This window comes from Pseudophryne corroboree, chromosome 2, assembly GCF_028390025.1.
Source record: "Pseudophryne corroboree isolate aPseCor3 chromosome 2, aPseCor3.hap2, whole genome shotgun sequence".
Lineage (NCBI taxonomy): Eukaryota > Metazoa > Chordata > Amphibia > Anura > Myobatrachidae > Pseudophryne > Pseudophryne corroboree.
Window position 1 is genome coordinate 450,444,907 of NC_086445.1, and position 22,839 is coordinate 450,467,745.

The 22,839-nt window shown below is 45.1% G+C and overlaps 1 protein-coding gene across 2 annotated transcripts in view; it reads right to left on the reverse strand.

The window, feature by feature from the left end:
* Positions 1-1,370: 1,370 nt before the first annotated feature.
* SPNS2 (SPNS lysolipid transporter 2, sphingosine-1-phosphate) overlaps positions 1,371-22,839 on the reverse strand; it is a 272,325-nt gene continuing 250,856 nt past the window's right edge. The window contains exons 12-13 of one of the 2 annotated variants that reach the window (XM_063953717.1): positions 16,132-16,205; positions 1,371-2,973 (exon numbers count right to left, since the gene is read on the reverse strand). In XM_063953717.1, coding sequence (XP_063809787.1) covers positions 16,139-16,205 — 67 coding nt within the window. In that variant the 3' untranslated portion in view covers positions 1,371-2,973; positions 16,132-16,138. The remainder of the gene's footprint in view (positions 2,974-16,131; positions 16,206-22,839) is intronic. The other variant, XM_063953718.1, reaches the window with a different exon arrangement.

Sequence of the window (22,839 nt, forward strand, 5' to 3'; positions counted from 1 at the left end):
TTGTGAAGCCATGCCCCTATATTTTTTGCACACGCCTTTGGCGTGCACTATCCCTGTTTTCAATGGGGAGAGGGGGTCGCCAAAGGAAACGTTCGCCATGGGCGCCACAAGATCTAGAACCAGCCCTGAATACAGCATACAGTATACAGACTATGAGGGGAGGGGGCACGCTGATGCATATACAGACTAGGAGGGGAGGTGGGCACACTGACACATATACAGACTAGGAGGGGGGGCATACTGACGCATATACAGACTAGGAGGGGAGGGGGAGCACACTAATACACATACAAACTAGGAGGGGGGCAGGCACACTGACATATACAGACTAGGAGGGGGGCACACTAATACACATACAGACTAGGAGGGGAGGGCGGAACACTAATACACAGACTAGGAGGGGAGGTGGGCACACTGACACATATACAGACTAGGAGGGGGGGCATACTGACGCATATACAGACTAGGAGGGGAGGGGGAGCACACTAATACACATACAAACTAGGAGGGGGGCAGGCACACTGACACATATACAGACTAGGAGGAGGGCACACTAATACACATACAGACTAGGAGGGGAGGGCGGAACACTAATACACAGACTAGGAGGGGAGTCAACGTCACCGTCTATTGGAATAGTAACCTGTGCCAAATGAAGTGAGACTCTGGGCCCAAAGTGTGGCGAGTGACAAGAGCCTGCAAGGGTACAATGGAGCCAACCCCCCCCCCCCCCCCCCCCCAAGAAAAATAACTTACAACAAACTTAAATTGGAGACAAAATTCAAATGCTGTAACGGCATAAGACAACTTCCGCCCCCAGCTGATGTCACATCTGGGTCCTTAAGGCGCTGGGGATATAGATTCTACTCACACTAATGCATATACAGACTAGGAGGGGAGGGAGCGCACTAATGCATACACTTTTAAGAACACACTCCTTTTCAGTGGCCATGTCCCCTTTTTAGGCGCACGCAACAGTAATCCCGTTTCATTTCCCATACCCCCCTTCAAAATTCCCACTGAAATGACCACTGTATGTATTGGTCTGTTGTTCTGCTCCTCTATTAAATGGTTGAAGGTAGGCACTAGCTATGACCTCCATAGAGATAGCCACACCCATGGCACAGGCCACACCCACTATTTTGACCACCCCTACCACAGCGCTTGTCACACCTCCTGCCTAGTCACACAATAGGCCCTTCATACATTTCAGCTCCAGGCCCATGTGGACCTTAATCTGGCACTGGCAATGTTGTTGTTGTCCTATTACTGTACATCAACACTTATTCCAGGGGACAGATCAGTGTAGAACACAAGACAATTTGTGAATATGGTGTAAAACAAAAAGAAAAAAAAAAGTGCATTTTTATGAGAAAGCAGCATTTATAAATGTATGTCTGTACAGTCTTGGTACATAATAAAAATCAAAAAGACATTCTTCTGTGCAGATTTACAATAAGAAAACAACACTTGAATGAAGGCCCCCCTGCATCGCCCAATGGGGGCCCTACGAGCAGCACATTGGGAGTAAACAGGAACATGTAAATTAATTGTCTTTCTCATTTCTGCACGGTGTGTGCATGGTAACCCTGGCCAACAAATGCTGGTGAACTGCACCTGAGCAGCTGGAGCAAAACATTACTCTTTGGTGAGTGAACCTAGTAAAGTTGATGTAGGTCACTGTTTATCACCTGTGTTGTACAGTGCTACTGTTTTGCTTTGTAAACGGCCTCCATATTAAATGGATATTTTATTTTATGACATTTGCCAATTTATGATTGGCTGCAGCACATTTATGCAATATGCACGTTATTGAGTAAACAAATTAAAGACTAGTAACACAAACGCTAATACTGATGATCTTTTCAGGTTTTATGAAGAAAACATTCTATGGGGAATATTTACGAAGGTGTGAGTTTCTTAGAAGTGGAGATATTGCCCATATCAACTAGATTCCACTTAACATTTATCTAGCTGCTTCTAGAAGATAATCGCTAGAATCGGATTCGTTGATATGGGCAACATCTCCACTTCTAAAAAAAAAATAAAAAAAATAACACCTTCGTAAATATACCCCTACATCTGAGAACATAGACATAGCCCCTCCAAAATGGGAGCATTATTGCATCACATAGGGGCTGTGGACACATGTTCCTCCCTAGGGGCATCCATAGGCTGCTGCATAGTCCCCTGCCTTCAGTACAACCCATCCAACATTCCTGGCAGTGATGGCAAAAATGTCAACTGGACAGCCAGCAGGACAGATCATTAGAATCTGGCCTGTCGCCCACATAGGGATATCTGGGAGGTATGGTAAAGTCATGTCATAGATTTGCAAGATTAAGACAGACATTCTGTTGGCAGTAAATTCAGTGACTTCATATGAAAGCTGTGGGGATGCCAACTTAGAGAATAAATATTAATTATCTGTAGAAACACAGGCTAGTATGATGCCCCAAGTTTAAATAAAGAATATGTGTGTAAAATATATACATTATATATATTTATATATATATCTTTATATACAATTAAAAAAAAAAAGTATATACACTATCATACATATGATATAATAATTTTGTCTTCCTCTAAAAAAAAAAAAAAATCCTTCAACTAGATAATTACACTTGAATGAGTCCTTTGACACAGTCTTGCAAGGTAGCGGATAATTGTGGGGGGGTTCTTCATTGGCCTCATTGCTCACAGTGCGGTGTACTGGTGTAGTGGCACCTTGGAATGGTGCAAAGCGCTGCCTCCGTGTTGACTCACAGGTGATTCTTTTGCTGGCTACCAGGGACCGTCACTTCTCAGATCCGGAGTCACTGTGCATGGTGTAAACATTACAGCCTTCAGAAATCACAAATACGTCTGCTTCCTTGGATTCCAAGGTAGGTCTTATGTACAATCTGCTGTGTTGGCTGTGAAGTCCCTTTCTCTTATGCCCAGGAGCTATGGTCCTCCACTCTTGGCACTGACCTGTAAACAGAACAAGAATTGAAATAAAAATGAAAAAAAATAAAATAAAAATACTGTTAACAATACAACAACCTATGTGGTCAGGAACCACCACATGAGCTGCTGAAGAATAAAGTACATTAACCTTACTGTACGAAATGCACATAGCGGTGTAATTACATAACAATTACAATAATCAGGGTAGCACGGAGTACAGCTGGCATGAGCATTCATTCTCAAAGTCCTGATTACAAGACTACAAGTCACACCTACAGGGGGCACTACAGTACAAGAAGAAGATGACAAGTACAGTACTTGAAGAATGATGTCATTTGCAGGTCACTATTCACGTTTGGTTTTAGCGACTCCCACTTTGTTTTTTTCCTTTCATAACACTATTATTTCCAACCCTCACATCAAACTTTTTTAGACTGAAATTTGTTTTAAGCGAATGTAAAAGTTATTTTCCCTGTTTCCTGGACTGCATGTTACGACTGGCTGTCCTAAGGACTTTATGTGGTCAGAGTTGTGGTGAGATGTGCTGTGGATATATACAGTATTCGTGGTGTTCTGATGCTGCAGCTAAGAATAGCACTAGCAATATTTTTTCTCAGTTGACTTTATACTACTACAGAAATGCTGTTGCCCGTAATAACGTTCTCATGCATGGATTTCACTGCTCATTACTGCATTATGGAAAGAAATTCTAAATTGCAAAAACGCTGCTCTACAGGACAGAGCCCAGCTTTGAACCCACTATGGTCTCGATTTGGGCAAACATGTTTATGGGCACATTTGCAGAGGAGCAGACCTGCACGGCAGAGGGGTGAGGTTGAGAGGGATAACTAAGCCCAGGATTCTTAGGTTCTAACCTATACATTACTAATCCTTTCCCATTACACTCAAAATGTCAGTTTCTTTTTATGTTTTACTGTATGTACAAGTGAATAACATACTTCATTTCTACAGGACCTAAACTGACCTAATCTCAGTGTTAGTACCTGAAATTACCTATTTTGACTGTTAGAACCTATCCACACCTAATCCTGTTACTTAAGTTGAAACTATATAAAATGACTGTGGAGATGTGTGGAATGAGTAGTTCTCATATGTATTTCATATATACAGATGTGGCCTGTTACAGCCTTGCTGCGTGGTTCCGGTATGAATGGTCGATCATGTTAAGGTCGACAGTCATTAGATCTACCACTATTGGTCGACACTGACATGGTCAACATTGACAAATGGACGACACATGAAAAGGTCGACATGGATTTTTGAACTGTTTTTGGTGTAATCTTTTCCGTAACATGACCAGGAACCCAAATTAGTGTACCGCGTCCCCTTGCATGGCTCATGAGCTGTGGGCAAGGTGCCTCGCTCAGCTACCGCTGCGCTCAGCACAGGTTACTATTCCCAATTGTAGTCCACGTGATGGTAAAGTATGAAACATGTCATCTATTTTTTTTAAAGCCATGTCGACCTGTCATGTGTCGACCATGTGTACATGTCGACCAAGCCAATGTCGACCAATAGTGGTCGACCTAATGACTGTCGACTTAATGACTGTGACTTAATGACACACCCTCTGATGTATGGAAGAGGTGCTCTGCTGCATTTCATTTTGCGGTGTTGTGCAGAAATTAGATGTTATTTTCCAGAGCAAGATGATTGTGGTAAAGATAGAGAGGTAGATGGGGTACTTGTCAGCTGTGTTTCTTCCCGCCCTTGGATTTTGATGTGACCTTTTAATACACTGCCCTAAGATTTCTTCCCCACCTATAAAGTCACACTTTCAGTCTTCTACCAAATGTGAGAAAGGGGATGTGGGCTGTGAGGACCATTTATCTTCAATATCTGCGATCAGCATAACAATTTTAATTAAAGGATTATACTACTATTAAGCAATTGCATACAGTATATAAATGATATTCTTTTACCCACCGCACAGAGCCCGTATTAATTAATATACCAGTCCTGTTACAGATTGCCATGTACTGTGCTGTATATAAAGCCCAGTCCACCCTTTAGATAGAGACACGAACTCGTGCACAAACCCAGGAGAGATCTCTGTAAACCTCAGCGTGTGACCAGGTTGATTCACATGCAATGAGCTGATCAAAGTGAATTCAAACACATCCATACAATTGTTGTTTTCCAGGATTTTGAAAAGTAATGAGGCAGACACAGTAGGGGCACCAGTGAGTGCTTCAGAACACAGGCTATGAAAAGCGCCCAGGTGAGAGAAATTGTCCCCTAGGGCATAAAATGCGGGATATCAGATAAGTGCCCACAAGGATGTTCAATGGGACATGAGAGCACATAACGCATCATCTCTGTAAATAAACCATCCCTGTTTTGTTGGAGCCACAATGAAATTCTGTACAGGAAGCCCCATCTTATATAAAAGGACTGCTGTGGTAAGTTATGGCTGGCCTAATATTGATCATTTATAACACCAATAATTCTGCAGAGCCATATAGAGAATATTCATGTGCAACATTCCCTGCCCCAGTGGAGATTACCATCTAATGATGGTACTGCAGAAGAGGAGGGCCCACTTCCGGCACAAGGTAAGCTGCACACAAGCTTCTTCAGTCTGTTTCTTACAGAGGTCAAAGCAGTAAGCAGAAAGCCCACAATAGGCCTTTTTGTAAGTAAAGTCGTGTCCCTCTTCTCCACCTTCCAGAGACACCACGGGGTAAATTTACTAAGATGGGAGTTCCATTTAAGATGGGATGTTGCCCATAGCAACCAATCAGAATCCAGGTATTATCTTCTAGACGGTGCTAGATAAATGAGAAGTAGAATCTGATTGTTGCTATGGGCAATATCCCATCTTAGTAAATTTACCCCATGTATCTATACTCTTCATGAAGCGGTGAAAAGAGTAGAGAAGTGAGCCTGTGGAGATGTTGCCCATGGCAACCAATCAGCTGCTCCATACAATTGTATAGTATGCATATTAAAAATGTTACTTCAATGCTGATTGGTTGCCATGGGCAACTTCTCCACTGGATCACTCCTCCACGCTTTTTACTGCTTCATGACTAGACCCCCTAGTCACATACTAGTTCTGGCACTGTACTACTTTGACCAAAAGGAAGTGCCGGTCCATACTGGTATGTCTGCCCATTTTTTAGGAAACCAGAATACAAAATCGGCCTCAGCAGAAAAAAACTCCACCATTAGTATTGGCAGAAGGCTGGCATGGCACAGTGGCATCAGTAGCGGATCTTGCCGCGGCTTGGGGCGCCGGCGCCATCTGGAGGGCGCCGTACCATGGCAAGATCCGCTCCTGCTGTGTCCCCCACTGGTCTCGCTGGTTCCCCACTGTGAAGGGAACTAGACGCTACGCATCTAGTTTCCCTTCGTGGAGAGGACCTTTGCTGTGCGGTGCGCGATGATGTCATCGCGCACCGCACAGCATTGTGGGACTGACACAGACGCTAGGGGTCATAATTGACCTCTAGTATCTGTCTATGCCAGATCCGAGGAGAGGAGCGGCGCCGGCGGAGGTCTGCAGCGGTCGGGAATCAGGAGCGGGGATAGTAAGTATTCTTTTTTTATTCTCTTTCAGCTGCGCTACTCTACTCTACAGGGGGCGCAACTGACCACGCCCCCTGTATGAAGCCACGCTCCTATTTCCCGCCCGGGGCGCAAAAAGGGCTAGAACCGGCCCTGAGTGGCGTAACTAGGGGCCCGCAGCCAGTCCGGTCCCTTGGAGTTGCAGGGCTGCGGGGGCACCGCCGCCTCCGATTGCTGCTGTTTTGGGAAGGATACGGAGGGCACAGTGGGTGCCTCTCCTGTGTGTCCCTCCTGGGTCTCCGGCAGCAGCGGCGTGTCTGTTAAATGAAGTGCCGGTTCGTGAGCTCTGATTGTCAAATTAAGTGCTGGTTTGTGAGCCAGACACGCCACTGGAGACACAGGAGGGATACACAGGAGAGGCACGCACTGTGCACCCCTGTGTCCTTCCCAAAACCCACAGCAGCGGGGGAGCCCGGGTACTCGGGAGGGTGTGTACCTGGCACTGGGGGGGGGCATACTTGGCACTGGGGGGTATGTGTGTACCTGGCACTGGGGGGGGGCATATTTGGCACTGGGGGAATATATCTAGCTGGCACTAGGGGTATGTGTTGTGTGCAGCTGGCACGGGGGGGGGGGGGGCATATGGGGCACTGGGAACATGTGTATCTGGCACTGGGGGGAATATCCAGCATTGGGGCCATATGTGGCACTGGGAGTACAGCCCTAGCAACAAGCATTACCCCCTGGTTACAAACACAACACCCAGCTCATGAAATCCCTGGCAACAAGCATTACCCCCTAGCAATGAGCATGACACCCAGTGCATGAAACCCCTGGCAACGAATATTACCCCCTGGCAACAAGCTTGAAACCCCGCACATGATACCTCTGGCAACAAACAACACCTACCACATGAAACCCCTGGCAACGAGCATGAAAACCCCTGGCACCATGCATGGAACGAAGAGCATGAAACCCCTGGAAACGAGCAGGTAATTTAAAAGTAATTAGAAGCCTTACTGTAGGACTTAATGTGTAATGGGCATTGCGGTGTGTGGCATACTGTATCACGGACATTGTGGTGTGTGTCATAATGTGTCAAAGGCATTACGGTGTTTGGCATACTATATCATGGGTATGTGGTATAATGTCTCAGGGTCATTGCAGTGTGTGGCATAATGTATAACAGGCATTGCAGTGTGTGGCATAGGGTATAACGGGCATTGCGGTATTTGTCACAGGCATTACGGTGTGGTATACTATATCACAGGCATTGCGGTATGTGGTATAATGTCTCAGGGGCATTGCAGTGTGTGGCATAATGTATAATGGGCATTGCAGTGTGTGGCATAATGTATAACGGGCATTGCGGTGTGTGGCATAGGGTATAACGGGCATTGCGGTATGTGTCACAGCCGTTACGGTGTGTGGTATACTATATCACGGGCATTGTGGTATGTGGTATAATGTCTCAGGGATATTGCAGTATGTGGCATAATGTATCACGGACATTGCAGTGTGTGGCATAATGTATCACGGACATTGCAGTGTGTGGCATAATGTATCACAGACATTGTGGTGTGTGTCATAATGTGTCACAGGCATTGTATGTGCTATAATGCATCAGGGGCATTGCGGTGTGTAACAATGTATAACAGACATTGCGATGCGTGTCATAATGTGTCACAGGCATTACGGTGTGTGGCATAATGTGTCGAGGGCATTATGGTGTGTGGCATACTGTGTCATGGGCATTATTGTGTGTGCATAATGTCTGATGGCCATTGCAGTATGTGGCATAATGTATAATGGGCATTATTATAAGGAGGAAAAATCACAAATAATGTTAGGGGCATGAATCAGGATTATTTTTTTTCCTGTGGTGGCCAACGTCTGGGCGTGCAGGTTGCAAAACTGGGGTATAAGTTACGCCACTGGCATGGAAGATAAGATTATGGGACCCCTGCCACACAAGAACTCAGCTGTGCATGTTCATTGCGGAGTATAACACATGCATGTATTGTAGCCAAATCCTGTACATAAAAATCTTATATCCACACAGGTAAACCAATACAATAGACACAAATGTCTATAGGCTAGACCAAGCATATAACAGGACAAGACACATTATTTTTCTCCGATATGCTTGTGAATATGTCCTAGTCCCATATGCCAGTGATGACTGTACCTTATCAGACTGGCACAGACGCTGGTGGCACCATGAGGTGACACACCATAGATAAAAGGACAAATAGCAAGCATCCTTTTAAGACTAGCAAGAGAAGACGTGAAATGTCAGGGATCTCAGTGTTTAGTGTGTGCTATTCCACCTTGTATCTAAATGCTGTCATCTCAGCTTCATTTTCTTCATGTACAACTCAACCAATATATAGTGAGGAATTGCTGGAAAAAATAGATATCAAGTGCAAATAGCATTCAGAAGAGCAGACTGACATGATATTACAGGTGCATCCAATGAGAGAGCACACTATAAAACGAAGACTAGTATAGACAGTATGGAAATGTTTGCATTTGCTCATTCAGCCTATTGTAATGGCATGTTCAATGGACGGAAGCAATTTTCCTTTGTATAACTCACTTTGGGGCCAGTGCAGCTTAGCTGTAATTGCTCCTGCGTGTGTACGGAACTGCGTATGCCCATTGAAAGCATCTGTGCGGCCAGCCCGCCTGCTTCTAACTCTATGCATGGTTTCATAGTCCTCACCATAATCAGTGCACCACATCTATCCTCGGTAAATCATACTGAACCCATCTGTTGTACTGACGGTCAGGATGCCGGCAATACATATGAATGGAGGTGTATTTTCTGTATGCACAACTCTGTACTGCCTGCAATTCTGCCAACACACACTCTCTAACTTAACTTTTCCCTAGGAACTCACCATTGCCAGACAGTTTAACCTAGCAGTCACAGACCGAGATAACCCGGACATGCATGTGTTTCATTAGTAGCATGTGCAAACCAATCATTCTAATCCGATTCCCCCAAGAGGGGTGCGAAGTACCGTTGAAAATCACATGAAATTATGTAAAACACATACCTTGGTACATTTCACACATTACTAATCATTTATATTGGTATGGTTGCTCAGAATATCCATTGGAAGTAAGTCGTCTGAGCCATTATAACTAGGTACACAGAAACATAGGTTCAAACATGCCCCGAAAAGGTCACAACATGCCTGCATAAGACTGGGCAAACACCCCCCCACAAACACTCCCTGACTGTCAATCACACTGCGTGCAAGTCCTCACTCCAACCGCTGCAGTTAATCCAATGGTATGCATGCACAGAACAAAAACAGAAAAATCACCCATATCCGCAAACACCGGCATTACATCCACCTCAAAATCAGGCCCACTGAAATTATAGTAGCCATATATATTGTGTAAGGCACAGCTCCTACTCAGCATTTGTTTATAGACGTGTGGCAATACCAAAAGGCTGTGTCTGTGTTCCCTTCGTGATCAGGACCAGGAAGGGTCAGTACGACAGGGTAGTAGATAACTTCCGCCCTTACAGCACCTAAATGTTTTCTCAGTTCGTTAGAGGTTATTTCGTTTTATCTATGCACCACTGTACCCTTGCTTCGCTCGCCACAGGTTACTATTCCAAATAGTTTGAGACATGGACCCAGGGGCTTATGGGAAAGGTCTTCTCCACAAAGGGAAACTAGACGCTACCAATACCAACAAGAAGAAACTTTGGGCCTAATTCAGACCTAGCAGCAAATTTGTTAGCAGATGGGAAAAACCATGTGCACTGCAGGGGGGGCAGATATAACATGTGCAGAGCGAGTTAGATTTGGGTGGGTTATATTGTTTCTGTGCAGGATAAATACTGGCTGCTTTATTTTTACACTGCAATTTAGATTTCAGTGTGAACACACCACACCCAAATCTAACTCTCTCTGTACATGTTATATCTGCCCCCCCTGCAGTGCACATGGGGGGTCATTCCGACCTGTTCGCACGCAGCGGTTTGTCGCTGCGGTGCGAATGGGTCTGGAATGTGCGTGCGCACTGCGACGCGCGTCGTTGCCCGGCGACAGGGGTCGCCGGGTTAAGATGCAGATTACGGAGAAAGCGGTCGCAGCGGCGTCCGCAAGAAGATTGACAGAAAGAAGGTGTTCCTGGGCGTCAGACCGTTGGCGGCCGTTTTCAGGGAGTGGTGGAGAAAACGCAGGCATGGTCAGAAGAACAGAGGGCGGATGTCTGACGTCAAAGCCGGGACCTGCATCGCTGGAGCCGACGCACAGGGTAAGTAGGTCTAGGGCTAGTCTTCTTTTACACAAAACTTTTTTAGCTTAGCAGGGCTGCACAAGCGATCACAGCCCTGCGAAGCTAAAATACACTCCCCCATAGGCGTGGACGAGTTGATCGCACCAGCAGCAAATAGTTGCTGGCTGCGATCAACTCGGAATGACCACCATGGTTTTGCCCAACTGCTAACAAATTTGCTGCTACGATCAGGTCTGAATTAGGCCCTTTGTATCTTTTATGCTTTGCACTTAACAGCAGCCTCCTATTTTAGGTGCGATACACTATCAGCGGTTGGGATGCCGGCAGTCAGAAGACCGATGCGGCATCCCAATGGAAAGAATACCGACAGAGGGTAGGTAAGTATACTAACCCCCCTAACCTAGCCCTCCCTTCCCACAGCCTAAACCTAATCATCCCCGGGGGTGCCTAAACCAACCCCCTCACCCCCCCCCCCCCCCCCCCCCCCTCCCTAACAAGCTAACAGTACAAGGGGCCGTATACTTATGAATAGTGTTGGATTTCTGGTGTCTGCATTTTGGTTGCGTGTCTGTTTTCTGGCGCCGCCATCCTGACCACATCCCCCTATTTTATGCGCTGTAGGCTATATAGTGTATGTTTTATGCAATCTTTTATTTACAATATTTTGTATTTATCGTGCTGTGTCTGTCCTTTGATGCCCTATGTGCAGATAACTTTGTACTGTTTTCTGTGCATATGCATGTGGCCACTAAAAAAAAAATAATGACTTAGAGCAAGCCAGATACTTCAGCGCCAAATCGTTTCCAAAATTGTATTTTATTACTGTTCATGACTTCGCCATACCTATATGCACACAGACCATACTGGTGCCTCATATAATACATACACACGCACGCACGCACGCACGAGTATATGGGAATCACTAAAGAAAGGCAGAGGAAGGAAATCTACACTGCCCTTTTCATCCTGGCAGAGGAAGACACTATTCTCAAACACATTCATGGCAAATTAATTCTAAGTAGTAGTGCGGGAATAGTTTTATTCTATTTTAGGAATTCCCAATCCTCGTATGACAGAGAACGTATGGGAGGATCAGAAGTTAAAATACCCCACTCTCGCCATCAGAAAATCTCTGCAAACAGAAGTGCTAATAGTTATTTCAGGGTTCCCTTAGAATAAAGTCATTATGTCTGCGGAGTTCTCAAAATTATAGTTTATTAAGGAGTAAAACCCTGTAGTTGGTTAACGCTATACTTTTATCATAGACTACTTGGCAGTGTCGTGCCTGCATAATTATATTAAGAGCGCAAAAGTGCAAACAGGCCAGCAGCTGAAAATACTCTACTGAGAGAAAAGTGGAGTGTGGATGACGTCTCTTACATAACCTTTTGGTACATCTTAGTGCATTACTTGTCATTTTATACATTTGTACTGTACCATTCTCTCCGAGACCTTCTCAGAGATAAAGCAAGTCAGGTTATGCATTTAGTGCTATTATACGTCACACAATATGAGAAACAGCCTGTATGTAGGTGTAATTTGTACTGTAATTACCTATGTGACCATGGGGTCTGTTTATCAATAACCACATACTCCATGCGATCTGAGCACGATATTAGCACTCGGAGTGGTAGCAGGAATCATGCGCGTACACAGTTCCGCTGACCACGCATGCACAGTGGCCACTGCCAGGGAGGGTTCCGGGGAAACGCTTTGCTGGTAATATATGCAATCTATAGCCCATAGGCTACAATGGGCGAACACTATCTTCAGATGGCATTAGCCGAGCTTGGGAATGGTTCGCATTCTGGAGCTTGGTAAATTGGACAACATTGCATCCCTCATAGAAACCTATGGTGGCTGCAGCTGCTGTCTGATATATGCTGCGGTCCCTCTACCAAAAACGTAATACTTAGCTGCAAATATTTTCTGATAAATGGGTTCCTTAGCACTAGAATTACAGTTGGAAACTTAGAAGGTTTTCAGTAAAGGAGAGTCTTCACTTAAAGCATCCAGGGTTAGCTCAGAGGGGATCATCAGTATGATATCCTGACAGCCGGGATACCGGCATCAAGCGTAGCGTGTCCCCTCGCGGGCGAACTGCGATCGCCACGCTTTGAGCCCGGTGTTATATGTCTCAATTCTCTCCAACTGCCCTGCTGCATCTGCCTCCCGTCCTGCTAGCTTTCTCATACAAAGTCCAATTCACACTCAACTCACTCAATCCCCCCCCCACACACACACACACACACACACACACACACACACACACACACACACACACACACATCTCCCTCCTCACTCCTGACTAACCACTTCTCTCTGCCAACAACCCTACTTATCTTCCTAATGATCACCTCATCCCACTACCACTCCAGGATTACACACGTGCTGCTTCCTACCACTGCAACTTACTCCCTTCTCCTCATCAGACTCTCCACCTCTCTCCCAAGTTCCATATCCATTTCTTTATCAAAGTCTACTAGCTCTTATTCTAACCAACCCATTTTGATGCTCACCCCTCTGTGTCACCCGTGTCTTTCTGCCCCCCCCTTCCCCCTCCAATAGATTGAATGTTCTTATGAGCAGGTCCTGTTTCCCTTGTGTTCTCTTTCTTTTCTTACTTATGCCATTATATCCTCCCCTTGACAAACGTGACTCTTTAACAGTCTGTTGCAACCATCAACTAGGGTGCAGGTTCAGCCAGGGCTGACATTGTGGTTATGGCGTCTAGATTTGCATAAACATGTAGTTATTATGTGCATGTTCTGCTTTGTTTGTAATGTCATTTTGATGCACATTATATCTTGTTATGTTTGCACTGGATCTCTATATGCACTTTAGAAGGAGTGGCAAACCAACTGTCACCCTATAAATAATACCAATAGAACTGTATTATCTTGTCTATAATAAACAAGGATTTAAAAAAGGCCTAACTTGGTTTTAATGGTACATTTGTTATGTAAGCGATATTCCACAAGGATGTGTTCACGCTAACAGGGACCATGCAGGGCTGGACCTGTTTTGCACCTATCATAGTGAGGTGCAAGTCAGCGCTGTAGGTAAAGTGTAGATGCGGTCATACTGTATCTGGAAATGCGTACATATTTTCTGTGCACGGAACTTTTGGGCAAATCTAAAATGACTTGCAACTCTGCACAAATGATTCACCAAATGCACTACCCTCGGCTATTGTGTCAGTAGTAACCTGTGCTGAAACCACTGATGGGGAAGGTGTTTTATACACCAGTATTAACTGCAACAAACAAGTAAGAAACACAGGGACTGCGCATATGTATGGGTCATGTTGGTACAATGCAGCACAGCACTGTGGTACCATTTATTTCCTTGAACCTAGTCTTCTACAGCACATACGGAAATGGGTAATTAGGCATGAGTATGTACGATACATTATTCATACGCCATTCCATTAACATTAATGAACAACACTCCTCATGATGGTGGGAGTGCACAGGCCCACAGCATTTACTATTTGAGTAAGTGCGGATTTCCAAAGTAACCAATCACTCTCCATCATTTATGTCAGATACCTATATAAAACATACATCCTGTCCTAGTTGTGGGAAACTATGCTCAACAAAAATCAATGACCGTTTATACTAGAAACAATAATAATACCAACATAAAGAAAAGTCACATTATATAATTGCTGCATCCTTCCCTTTATAAACACATCAGTCCTACTCCTGACTGCTACTTATGCCGCTTGGTTACAATTCTTTATGGAACAGCTAAAAATCGTTCTATCCTTATTCATAATGCATTAAGGCCCTGCTCACTGACCTCATATACATGTTTTTAGAAGCGTCTTGAACACTAAGAAAAGCATGTAAATAGGTATGGGACTGGAAAGTCCTGAAGTAATCAAACTGCTCCTTGTAACACAGATAAATAAATAAGGATTAACTTAAGCATAAAAGGCTAACCAGAGCTGTTTGTGTCCAAGTGGCTGGAGCATGGAAAACTACGCTAATTGGCTGGAGTGTATTTACCACTCGTAGTCAATGCAGATCCCGAAGGAGCAAGACATCTTTGTCTTTATTCCAGTTGGGGTACTTCAGAAAGAAGATGTAAAGGATTAATGAGAACAATAAAAAGTCAAATAAGATTTGGTGAGTATTTATTTTAATGAAAATACTAAAACATCTGGTTCTTTATTTACTAATTATGGTTTTTCTGCAGGAATTAAAGCAACATTTCTTTTTAATGGCAATACACTTCATCTATTGCCTTTAAAGAATGTGACACTTTAAATCCCAAGTCAAAATCTCCCCCCAAAAATGGGGAGGGGTGGGGGTGTAAATCTGACACTTTGGGGTAAATTTCATTACATGTGAGGTGGGCGAGTTGCCATTGCAACACCACAGAAAAACCGCCAATACCATCTTAATTTGCCCCTCCTCGTGGCCTAATCTCTGCTCCACAGGCCATGGGAGTGCTGGAGCTGCGGGCTTAAGGAGCCAAAGGATACCACGTTTTGCTAGGACTTGTATTTCGAAAACAGGATGAGTGTAAAGCAAATGAATAAGAACAAAAAAGTGTGGTCCTCATACTGGGCAAATGTAGATTAAAAAGGGTACGGTCAACAATAATTTAAGTTTATTTCATATAAATATGTAATTTAACTGAATAAGATGAAGTTTGTATGGTTAAGCGCCCTGGCTCCACAGGTAACCATTTGCAAACACTTCTGTATCAGCTTTATATTTTCACTGTAAATGGAGTCATATTCCAATTCATACAGAAGAGTATTATTATTATTATTATTACATTTTATTTATAAGGCGCCACATGTGTTTCGCAGTGCCGTACAAAGGACAGTACAGGGGACAACACATTGCATTACAATAAATAACAGAAATAGAGTACAGGTAACAGAGCACCACACATTCTCAAGACATAATACAGCTAAGATGTAAGTATTGAGGGAGTGATCATCGTACTACTAGAGGCTGGTGGCCATAGAGGGAGATGAGCCTTTACCAGCAGGATAAAGATGGTCGTTGAGTAGGGGAGAGCTGTGAGTGAAATGTGTTGAGACGAGGGCTTAGATAACAAGAGGAAAGAGGGCCCTGCTCTGAAGAGCTAACAATCTATTGGGGAGGGGCGACAGACAGATGACAAGAGGTGCAGGCAAGTGGGAGGTAGCCTGATGGCAGTATGCAAGCAAAGCTGAGATGTTCCTAGAGAGTAAGATGCACTTTGTACTAAAGTTGATTAGGGAGTATAATGGTGCCCCCCAACTCCACTCCAAAAAATAATATCTTAAAAGAAAGTTAATGAGTAAACAAAAGTATCCTTTCAATGTAGCTACAAATAAGATCAAACAAAACAAAAATATAAAGCAAAAAAATAAATGGGACCAACCTAAAATCTACAAGATGGAAGCTTCTTCTGAGTCACTACAGCTGCCAACAGTGAAGGAATCTGAGGCCGGCTCTCTAGTGGGAAGAAAATGCACTGTTTTTTAATGTGAACACAAACTCATTTAAGCAGAATCACGAGGGAAACTATTACAAAATATAGGTCATTTGAAATCTTTGTAATTTTTTTGTTTTACCATCGACGCACAAGTTACGAATATAATAAACCCTTGGCAAACAACAATCTCTATACTTAAATTACAGTGCACCAGGAAAACCACAATCAGAGAAGGTCTGATGTGAAGTTGGATCTAGGGCAGGTTATGTACCATAAAATATGTAAATAATTAGTGCACATGCTCACATAAAAATTTCCATGTGTATGTGTAATGCAGATCAGCTCTTGTCTAACATGTGCACCTGCTTGTGACCGGAGAGGCAGAATGGGACAGTCTAACTATACAGTACATGTGTGTTTGAGTAATTGCAAACCGATGCAGACTCACACGGTGACACATACAGTACACACCTGGTGGTAGCTGCGCCAACTACAGGTGCCGGAGAGCTGGTGCAGACACATACTGATAATGCGGATCATCACCAGTATTAGTGAGATTTCTGTTTAGCCGCTTGCGAATTCACCCCTGAAGCTTGTTGGTGCTTGATTTACTGATTGTTTTACACAATTGTGTGTACATTTGGTTTTGCTACATTCATTCATATGCAATGAGGAAAATTATATATTGCTGTATTATAAAGGTTTTATTTTTAATTGCGACAAAGCAAATAGTGAATGCATGTTTTCTATTAAAATAGGTGTTACAAACTTGTCTTGTGGTTATGACCTAGTTGGGTAGGAGTGTATTTGGTCATATGTATGCCAGACACAAACCTGGTGCATATGCTACTGGTCTAATTCAGACCTGATCGCTCGCTAGCCTATTTTTGCAGCGCTGCGAGCAGATAGTCTCCGCCCATAGGGGAGTGTATTTTTGCTTTGCAAGTGTGTGAACGCATGTGTAGCAGAGTACTACAAAAAAGTTTTGTGCACATTTGGACACATTTCCTGTTAGACCCTGACAGCGCTTGTGTCTATTACACGTGTTATGTGGAAACATACAAGTGATTTTGTTACCGATTCATTTACATTTAACATTATGTATACAAGATTACAAACAAACAGAAGCTGTCTCACAGGAGACCCCAGTCCGGTGCTCTATTACCACCACAACCTGGCTGCGCTGTCAGGCTCTGCCGCCATTTTTTTAATTAGAGCAACTTCATGTGATGTTACGCATCCGACTGGAAAACGCTCCTGGCCCGCCCCGCCCGTGTTACGCTCCGTTGACCCCCTCCGTCAGGCGCATTGACACCCCCCATTGACCTTCCAGGATGCGGCCGCAAGGTGTAGGGTTGCGCGCGGGTAATGCAGCTGCTACATACAGACACGCGGCTGCATTCGGGTCTGAATGACACCCTAATTCCTAGTCACATGAAATTATGTTTTGCAGTTGAATCATGCAATGTTTTGCACTGTGCATGCTCTGCAGCCAATTATTCACAAATCTGAGCAACTATGGAGCTCACCCGCATCTCCCTTGTGGTTGATTGGGTGTAACTGAGCATTTACATGGAGGTTGTGTGTTCTGAGGTATATCGAGAGCGTGTAGGCAGAATTTCAGGATATTCAGAGTTGAGTGCACGTGGAAATCTGTTTCAGATGGATTATTTGTCCCAAGGATACAGCTGATGCAAATGGGCGCTGGCAGTGATCATGTACTGGTGCATTGGGGCAATGTGGTCCCATAGATGCAGCTTCCTCTGAATACAGGGGAAGATCCACCTTTTTTTCCAAGCATGTAATGTAACTGCATTTGTGGCCGACTTGCGCACAATTCTGTATCCACCCCATAATATACAATAGGCCTAATTCAAGGTTCATCGCAAAAGCAAAGTCTTCCTCTAATGGGCAAACCATGTGCAGTGCAGGTGGGGCATATATAACGTGCAGAGAGAGTTAGATTTGGGTGGGGTGTGTTCATTGCAGTGTAAAAATAAAGCAGCCAGTAGTGATGAGCGCCTGAAATTTTTCGGGTTTTGTGTTTTGGTTTTGGGTTCGGTTCCGCGGCCGTGTTTTGGGTTCGACCGCGTTTTGGCAAAACCTCACCGAATTTTTTTTGTCGGATTCGGGTGTGTTTTGGATTCGGGTGTTTTTTTCAAAAAACCCTAAAAAACAGCTTAAATCATAGAATTTGGGGGTCATTTTGATCCCAAAGTATTATTAACCTCAAAAACCATAATTTCCACTCATTTACAGTCTATTCTGAATACCTCACACCTCACAATATTATTTTTAGTCCTAAAATTTGCACCGAGGTCGCTGTGTGAGTAAGATAAGCGACCCTAGTGGCCGACACAAACACCGGGCCCATCTAGGAGTGGCACTGCAGTGTCACGCAGGATGTCCCTTCCAAAAAACCCTCCCCAAACAGCACACGACGCAAAGAAAAAAAGAGGCGCAATGAGGTAGCTGACTGTGTGAGTAAGATAAGCGACCCTAGTGGCCGACACAAACACCGGGCCCATCTAGGAGTGGCACTGCAGTGTCACGTAGGATGGCCCTTCCAAAAAACCCTCCCCAAACAGCACATGACGCAAAGAAAAAAAGAGGCGCAATGAGGTAGCTGACTGTGTGAGTAAGATAAGCGACCCTAGTGGCCGACACAAACACCGGGCCCATCTAGGAGTGGCACTGCAGTGTCACGTAGGATGGCCCTTCCAAAAAACCCTCCCCAAACAGCACATGACGCAAAGAAAAAAAGAGGCGCAATGAGGTAGCTGACTGTGTGAGTAAGATAAGCGACCCTAGTGGCCGACACAAACACCGGGCCCATCTAGGAGTGGCACTGCAGTGTCACGTAGGATGGCCCTTCCAAAAAACCCTCCCCAAACAGCACATGACGCAAAGAAAAATAAAAGAAAAAAGAGGTGCAAGATGGAATTGTCCTTGGGCCCTCCCACCCACCCTTATGTTGTATAAACAAAACAGGACATGCACACTTTAACCAACCCATCATTTCAGTGACGGGGTCTGCCACACGACTGTGACTGATATGACGGGTTGGTTTGGACCCCCCCAAAAAAAGAAGCAATTAATCTCTCCTTGCACAAACTGGCTCTACAGAGGCAAGATGTCCACCTCATCATCATCCTCCGATATATCACCGTGTACATCCCCCTCCTCGCAGATTATCAATTCGTCCCCACTGGAATCCACCATCTCAGCTCCCTGTGTACTTTGTGGAGGCAATTGCTGCTGGTCAATGTCTCCGCGGAGGAATTGATTATAATTCATTTTAATGAACATCATCTTCTCCACATTTTCTGGATGTAACCTCGTACGCCGATTGCTGACAAGGTGAGCGGCGGCACTAAACACTCTTTCGGAGTACACACTTGTGGGAGGGCAACTTAGGTAGAATAAAGCCAGTTTGTGCAAGGGCCTCCAAATTGCCTCTTTTTCCTGCCAGTATAAGTACGGACTGTGTGACGTGCCTACTTGGATGCGGTCACTCATATAATCCTCCACCATTCTTTCAATGGGGAGAGAATCATATGCAGTGACAGTAGACGACATGTCCGTAATCGTTGTCAGGTCCTTCAGTCCGGACCAGATGTCAGCATCAGCAGTCGCTCCAGACTGCCCTGCATCACCGCCAGCGGGTGGGCTCGGAATTCTGAGCCTTTTCCTCGCACCCCCAGTTGCGGGAGAATGTGAAGGAGGAGATGTTGACAGGTCGCGTTCCGCTTGACTTGACAATTTTCTCACCAGCAGGTCTTTTCAACCCCAGCAGACTTGTGTCTGCCGGAAAGAGAGATCCAAGGTAGGCTTTAAATCTAGGATCGAGCATGGTGGCCAAAATGTAGTGCTCTGATTTCAACAGATTGACCACCCGTGAATCCTTGTTAAGCGAATTAAGGGCTCCATCCACAAGTCCCACATGCCTAGCGGAATCGCTCCGTGTTAGCTCCTCCTTCAATGTCTCCAGCTTCTTCTGCAAAAGCCTGATGAGGGGAATGACCTGACTCAGGCTGGCAGTGTCTGAACTGACTTCACGTGCAAGTTCAAAGGGCATCAGAACCTTGCACAACGTTGAAATCATTCTCCACTGCGCTTGAGACCGGTGCATTCCACCTCCTATATCGTGCTCAATTGTATAGGCTTGAATGGCCTTTTGCTGCTCCTCCAACCTCTGAAGCATATAGAGGGTTGAATTCCACCTCGTTACCACTTCTTGCTTCAGATGATGGCAGGGCAGGTTCAGTAGTTTTTGGTGGTGCTCCAGTCTTCTGTACGTGGTGCCTGTACGCCGAAAGTGTCCCGCAATTCTTCTGGCCACCGACAGCATCTCTTGCACGCCCCTGTCGTTTTTAAAAAAATTCTGCACCACCAAATTCAAGGTATGTGCAAAACATGGGACGTGCTGGAATTTGCCCATATTTAATGCACACACAATATTGCTGGCGTTGTCCGATGCCACAAATCCACAGGAGAGTCCAATTGGGGTAAGCCATTCCGCGATGATCTTCCTCAGTTGCCGTAAGAGGTTGTCAGCTGTGTGCGTATTCTGGAAACCGGTGATACAAAGCGTAGCCTGCCTAGGAAAGAGTTGGCGTTTGCGAGATGCTGCTACTGGTGCCGCCGCTGCTGTTCTTGCGGCGGGAGTCCATACATCTACCCAGTGGGCTGTCACAGTCATATAGTCCTGACCCTGCCCTGCTCCACTTGTCCGTGGTTAAGTGGACATTGGGTACAGCTGCATTTTTTAGGACACTGGTGAGTCTTTTTCTGAGGTCTGTGTACATTTTCGGTATCGCCTGCCTAGAGAAATGGAACCTAGATGGTATTTGGTACCGGGGACACAGTACCTCCAACAAGTCTCTAGTTGGCTCTGCAGTAATGATGGATACCGGAACCACGTTTCTCACCACCCAGGATGCCAAGGCCTCAGTTATCCGCTTTGCAGTAGGATGACTGCTGTGATATTTCATCTTCCTCGCAAAGGACTGTTGGACAGTCAATTGCTTGGTGGAAGTAGTAAAAGTGGTCTTACGACTTCCCCTCTGGGATGACCATCGACTCCCAGCAGCAACAACAGCAGCGCCAGCAGCAGTAGGCGTTACACGCAAGGATGCATCGGAGGAATCCCAGGCAGGAGAGGAATCGTCAGAATTGCCAGTGACATGGCCTGCAGGACTATTGGCATTCCTGGGGAAGGAGGAAATTGACACTGAGGGAGTTGGTGGGGTGGTTTGCGTGAGCTTGGTTACAAGAGGAAGGGATTTACTGGTCAGTGGACTGCTTCCGCTGTCACCCAAAGTTTTTGAACTTGTCACTGACTTATTATGAATGCGCTGCAGGTGACGTATAAGGGAGGATGTTCCGAGGTGGTTAACGTCCTTACCCCTACTTATTACAGCTTGACAAAGGGAACACACGGCTTGACACCTGTTGTCCGCATTTCTGTTGAAATAGTTCCACACCGAAGAGCTGATTTTTTTGGTATTTTCACCAGGCATGTCAACGGCCATATTCCTCCCACGGACAACAGGTGTCTCCCCGGGTGCCTGACTTAAACAAACCACCTCACCATCAGAATCCTCCTGGTCAATTTCCTCCCCAGCGCCAGCAACACCCATATCCTCCTCATCCTGGTGTACTTCAACACTGACATCTTCAATCTGACTATCAGGAACTGGACTGCGGGTGCTCCTTCCAGCACTTGCAGGGGGCGTGCAAATGGTGGAAGGCGCATGCTCTTCACGTCCAGTGTTGGGAAGGTCAGGCATCGCAACCGACACAATTGGACTCTCCTTGTGGATTTGGGATTTCGAAGAACGCACAGTTCTTTGCGGTGCTACTGCTTTTGCCAGCTTGAGTCTTTTCATTTTTCTAGCGAGAGGCTGAGTGCCTCCATCCTCATGTGAAGCTGAACCACTAGCCATGAACATAGGCCAGGGCCTCAGCCGTTCCTTGCCACTCCGTGTGGTAAATGGCATATTGGCAAGTTTACGCTTCTCCTCCGACAATTTTATTTTAGGTTTTGGAGTCCTTTTTTTACTGATATTTGGTGTTTTGGATTTGACATGCTCTGTACTATGACATTGGGCATCGGCTCTGGCAGACGACGTTGCTGGCATTTCATCGTCTCGGCCATGACTAGTGGCAGCAGCTTCTGCACGAGGTGGAAGTGGATCTTGATCTTTCCCTAATTTTGGAACCTCAACATTTTTGTTCTCCATATTTTAATAGGCACAACTAAAAGGCACCTCAGGTAAACAATGGAGATGGATGGATACTAGTATACAATTATGGACGGACTGCCGAGTGCCGACACAGAGGTAGCTACAGCCGTGGACTACCGTACTGTGTCTGCTGCTAATATAGACTGGTTGATAAAGAGATGTAGTATGTATGTATAAAGAAGAAAGAAAAAAAACCACGGGTAGGTGGTATACAATTATGGACGGACTGCCGAGTGCCGACACAGAGGTAGCTACAGCCGTGGACTACCGTACTGTACTGTGTCTGCTGCTAATATAGACTGGTTGATAAAGAGATGTAGTATGTATGTATAAAGAAGAAAGAAAAAAAAACCACGGGTAGGTGGTATACAATTATGGACGGACTGCCGAGTGCCGACACAGAGGT